A 4,558-nucleotide genomic window follows, 5' to 3' on the forward strand; every position below is an offset into this window, starting at 1 on the left:
TGTTGATCGTCTTCATATATTAATATATCTTAGGGCCTGTTTATTTTGGACTTAATTGGGATTAATGTCCTAGATAGATTATTCGGTAATCACTATAGGGTGTTTACTTGGACCTTTTTGATTAATCCCAACTGGCTAGAAGGCATTCTGATACATCCCCAAAACCTATGTTGTCCACATACAGCAATCCATATTCCATGGTTACCCTTGCACCTAAAAAAATACAAATAAAATCTTCATCCTCCTTTATGTTATCTTCCTATCAAGATGAGACAACCACAACATTTAGCATTTAGCAGACAGCGATCAAGCAGATAATCATTAACCTCTTGTATCTTGTATCTCCGACGAGCATCTAGTTTCTTTGGCAAGCACCACCGCTTGAATCCCATAACCTCTTGTATCTCCGGCGAGCATCAGTTGTGGCTCCGTTTGTATATCCGATGACACCGCTTGCAGCTCCGTATATATCTCCGCCGAGCATCCATCTGTAACTCCGGCGACCATCGCTTAAATTTTATTGTTTCTAGGTAAAAGCAAAGCCAATATGTTGTTTTTATTACTTTGGTGCTCTCTTGTTAAACTTGAAATTCAAATGTTAAAGTAGTATTTTGATGATGGAAAATAGATTGAAGAGAGGATTGTTTAAGAAGCAATCGTGAAAAGAAGAAATGGGTGTATTTTTTGTGGTTGGTGATTTTATTAATTGTTACTTTTCTAGATGATGAGAATGATGAGATATTTTACAAGGGTAAAATGGTAATTTGATTTTATTAAGACAATTTATTAAGTGAGAAAGTAAACACCAAGCTTTTATTATCATCTTAGTGGATTATGCCTATCATTATCTATATAGTCATTTATATTCATACTGTGACTTAATGAAAAAAAGTAAACAAGCCCTTAGTGTCCTGCAAAAGCATTGGAGAAATTCAGATTTATGTTGTACTTTTAAACACAATTAATCATTAAATTAGCATATTAAATTGACTACATGACAAGACTTATATCACTGACTAATTTATGGGCATCATGGCCAAAACTTCAACAGTTACGGTCACATATTGTCACGCACATCTCGAAATAATATCAAATATTAAACGTGGACTCATCATTTTTTTATTTCTTAATATTGTTTACATGATATTATATTTAACTTAAACTCATAAATTTGCTGGTCTTAAGCTAATAATAATAATAATAATAATAATAATAATAATAATAATAGGACAATGCTAAACGTAGCCCTTAAGGCTACTTTTATGCTTACCAAATTTAGTTTAAAAACTTGGTTAATTAGTACAAAGTATAAATATTTCTTTTTTAATAACGATTTTTCTTATATAATTTGAGAATTAATATTATACATGGCAGAATTGTGTTATATAAATAAAATAAAATAAATTTAGTAAGTTTAAACGTAGCTCTAAGAACTACGTTTACATTTTTCTAATAATAATAATAATAATAATAATAATAATAATAATAATAATAATAATATCCAATACAGGGCACGTCAATAGCATGGGCCTTTTGTTTGTATGGACTGGTTATTTAATACTTCCTCTGTCTCATTACAAGTGTCCACTTACTTTTTACACACAGTTTTTGAAAATCACACTAACTTTATTCTTCACCGATCAGAAATTTTCTCTCTTTAGAATATCTCTTCTCATTGGTCGAAATACAAGGTGAACACTTGAAATGAGACATCCTAAAAGAAAAATTTAGACACTTTGCAGTGGGACGGAGGTAGTAAATTTTTCCCCTTTGCAGCAAAAAAAAAAAAAAAAAAATTATTTATTTTTATTAATAATACGGAGTATCCAATTTTTTTCTTACACACAAATACTAAGGTATATTCTTCTTGCACATTGGACCCTCGTATATTTTCATTTACCCCAATTCCCCGATATTTTCCTTGAAACTCACTTTTTCTCTTTCTCAACTATAAACGTCTTCAACGGTCGCCCAGTAAATGTACCTCCGATCCTAACAAAAATTAAGCTTCAGAAATGGGTAAATACATGTTGAGAAACTTAAATTCGAACGGCGACGTTTCATTACTTGACACCTCATCATACGGCGGTGTCCGTACCCGTGCCAAAACCCTAGCTCTCCGTAAAGCTTCCGGTTCTTACATTCAACTTCGTAATCGCCGTTTGGTCAAACCGACGACCACTATACGACAAAAGGATAAATTATGTGATGTGAAATCCAGTAAAAAGTCTGCTGATGTTGGTTCGTGTGTTGATTCTGAGAAATTGGATGATGTTAAAGAGAGTGAAATTAGGGTTTCTGAAGATTTGAGAATTGGTGGTGAAGATTCAATTGGTGAGAACGTTTTGGAAATTGAATATAAAGGAAGGTGTGTTTTTCAATTAATTGATTTTACTTATTTGAAATAAGTATGATTTACATGTGTTCTGTTTTTTGATTGAAATTAAATTAAAAAATTTCAAAATTTAAGATTATGAAATAGGGTTTAATTGATAAAATTCATAAATTAGGGTTTATCAGTTTTTAATTAATTGGCGTTTTTCTAGAATTTTTATTAGTGCTCTCAATTGCAATTTTTTGAAAAATTTTACACATAAGATTACTAGTCTGGTCTGTTTTCATTGATTGAAATATATGAGTTTTAGTTTTGTTTACCTGGTATATTTCTTAAATTGGACATTTAAAAAAAAAAAATTGGGAAAAAAAGATAATCTTGAATTTATTAACCTTTTTTGATTAAAGTTTTCCTTTTTGCAATGCTAAATGTTTGCATTAATAAATGTGAGGTTCTTACATGACATCTATATACCAAGTTTGTATTTTTAGTTCTATATGAACCATTTTTTTCTGCTCATATATCATAACATTGGATACCTTTGTGTTACTTTAATTATGCAATATTATCCTTTGTGATTCTTTATTGGGATTGGAATTTTTTACTAGTCTATTATTGTTGGCTTGTTGGGTCCATGGTAGGAATCTTGTTTAATTTATGTTATAAGGACACTTTACTTTATGCAATTAGATGTAGTGGTTGCAACATCTCTTTCCAATCTATTGACTCAGAAATTTATCAACTTTTTTTATGTAATTCAGGAGCACCCGAGAGACCACACCGTGCAATTTAATTAGGGATCCGGATACTATAAGTACTCCTGGTTCATCTACAAAACGGACGTATTCTATTGATTTGAATTACCGAGTCCAAAGTTCAGCACCGAGTCTCGTCCCTTTAACAGTTGAAATGGATGAATTGTTCACTGAGCCAGAAAAGCAGCAGCAACGACTCTTTGTTGAAAAGTATATATCCTTTCTTATACGGAGTACATATTAATATTAATACGTGAACCTAGAGGTGGCAACATGGGTCAAATGGGTTGCTTTTAAGCATTGGTCAATTCGGACATGCTCACCATCAGCAAAAGCTTTTCTAAATACTTACTGTGTCAGTTTTAATTATTAACCATTAGTATTACAATAATTTTCTAAATCAATATAATAATTGGGCAGATTCTACGCTTTGAAAATTGACTACGGATGATTCTTAACCTGTTTGACCCATTCTTGGTTTGCTCAAAAGGTTTATCAGACCTATTTGAGACGAACAATCTTCTGAGATAATACATTAGTACTCAACCCATATTCATAAATTTTGAGACGACATCTCTATGTCATCCAATTTCGTTGTTTATATCTTTTGAATTATTTTGCAGGTACAACTTTGACCCGGTGAATGATAAGCCACTCCCTGGACGTTTTGAGTGGGTGAAAATGGATGGTACCAAAAATGTTGAATAACCCCGGGTTGGGTCATCTTATGTTTAGTTTTTAACTTGATCTACAGTTTAGTCTAGTTGAAAATATGGGTAGAAAGATAACTTTTGTTTCTGATGTAAAGAAAGAAGTAGGATCTATGAACAATCTACTTTTAGGGTGTAGATTAATGATCTGTAACATATGTAAAACAGGTTTCTAACAGATCATCTACTAACAGGGGAAGAAGATGGTGGTGGTTCAGTTACTTTAGGTTAATCATCTCATATATTGACCCTGCACTGTTTATACAATGTACTGATGGAAAGTTTGAAAACACCCCCTCCCCTGAATAAAATTTATGACAATGACAATATGATTCTCCCTCTTTTGTCATCTTCTACGGCTTTATTCATCATTAGATTTGTAATGTTTCTTGTTTTCATGTAGATACAGAATAATGAATTCTAATGTTTATGTGTTGATATTTTACAGTCTTCTTTTAGACACTTGTGGTAGAAGTTGTTGGTGAATGATGTTGTGGTGGGACAGCTTTTTTGGTTGTATAGAGTTGGGAAGAATCTATATCTGTAGTTTTCTTACAATTGTGTCAGTATGCACTTACCTTTTACATCCAAAAACTTGAATTGGTAAATTATGGTTAACTCACGGTTTAACAGTGAGGTAAATCTTGAAAGTAGTCTACCTTAACTCCCACCACACACGGTAAAACTAAATGCAGTCACCAAAGGGCCTTTGGCCTAGCGGTACCGGGGAACCCCTCTGTGACCTTGAGGTCATGAGC

The 4,558-nt window shown here is 32.4% G+C and overlaps 1 protein-coding gene across 1 annotated transcript; it reads left to right on the plus strand.

Moving 5' to 3' along the window:
- Nucleotides 1-1,906: 1,906 nt before the first annotated feature.
- On the plus strand, nucleotides 1,907-4,233 carry LOC139862976 (cyclin-dependent kinase inhibitor 4-like). The gene is made up of 3 exons (XM_071851612.1): nucleotides 1,907-2,368; nucleotides 3,097-3,300; nucleotides 3,714-4,233. The coding sequence occupies exons 1-3, from the start codon at nucleotides 2,016-2,018 to the stop codon at nucleotides 3,796-3,798; spliced, it is 642 nt and encodes a 213-aa protein (XP_071707713.1). The 5' UTR covers nucleotides 1,907-2,015; the 3' UTR covers nucleotides 3,799-4,233.
- The last annotated feature ends 325 nt before the right edge of the window (nucleotides 4,234-4,558 follow it).

The sequence above is a fragment of the Rutidosis leptorrhynchoides genome, chromosome 8 (genome assembly GCF_046630445.1).
Source record: "Rutidosis leptorrhynchoides isolate AG116_Rl617_1_P2 chromosome 8, CSIRO_AGI_Rlap_v1, whole genome shotgun sequence".
Lineage (NCBI taxonomy): Eukaryota > Viridiplantae > Streptophyta > Magnoliopsida > Asterales > Asteraceae > Rutidosis > Rutidosis leptorrhynchoides.

Coding starts and splice junctions, on each gene's coding strand:
- LOC139862976 (XM_071851612.1), top strand. CDS start 2,016: ATGGGTAAATACATGTTGAGAAACTTAAATTCGAACGGCGACGTTTCA. Junction 2,369..3,096: donor GAAATTGAATATAAAGGAAG/GTGTGTTTTTCA, acceptor TATGTAATTCAG/GAGCACCCGAGAGACCACAC. Junction 3,301..3,713: donor CAACGACTCTTTGTTGAAAA/GTATATATCCTT, acceptor ATTATTTTGCAG/GTACAACTTTGACCCGGTGA.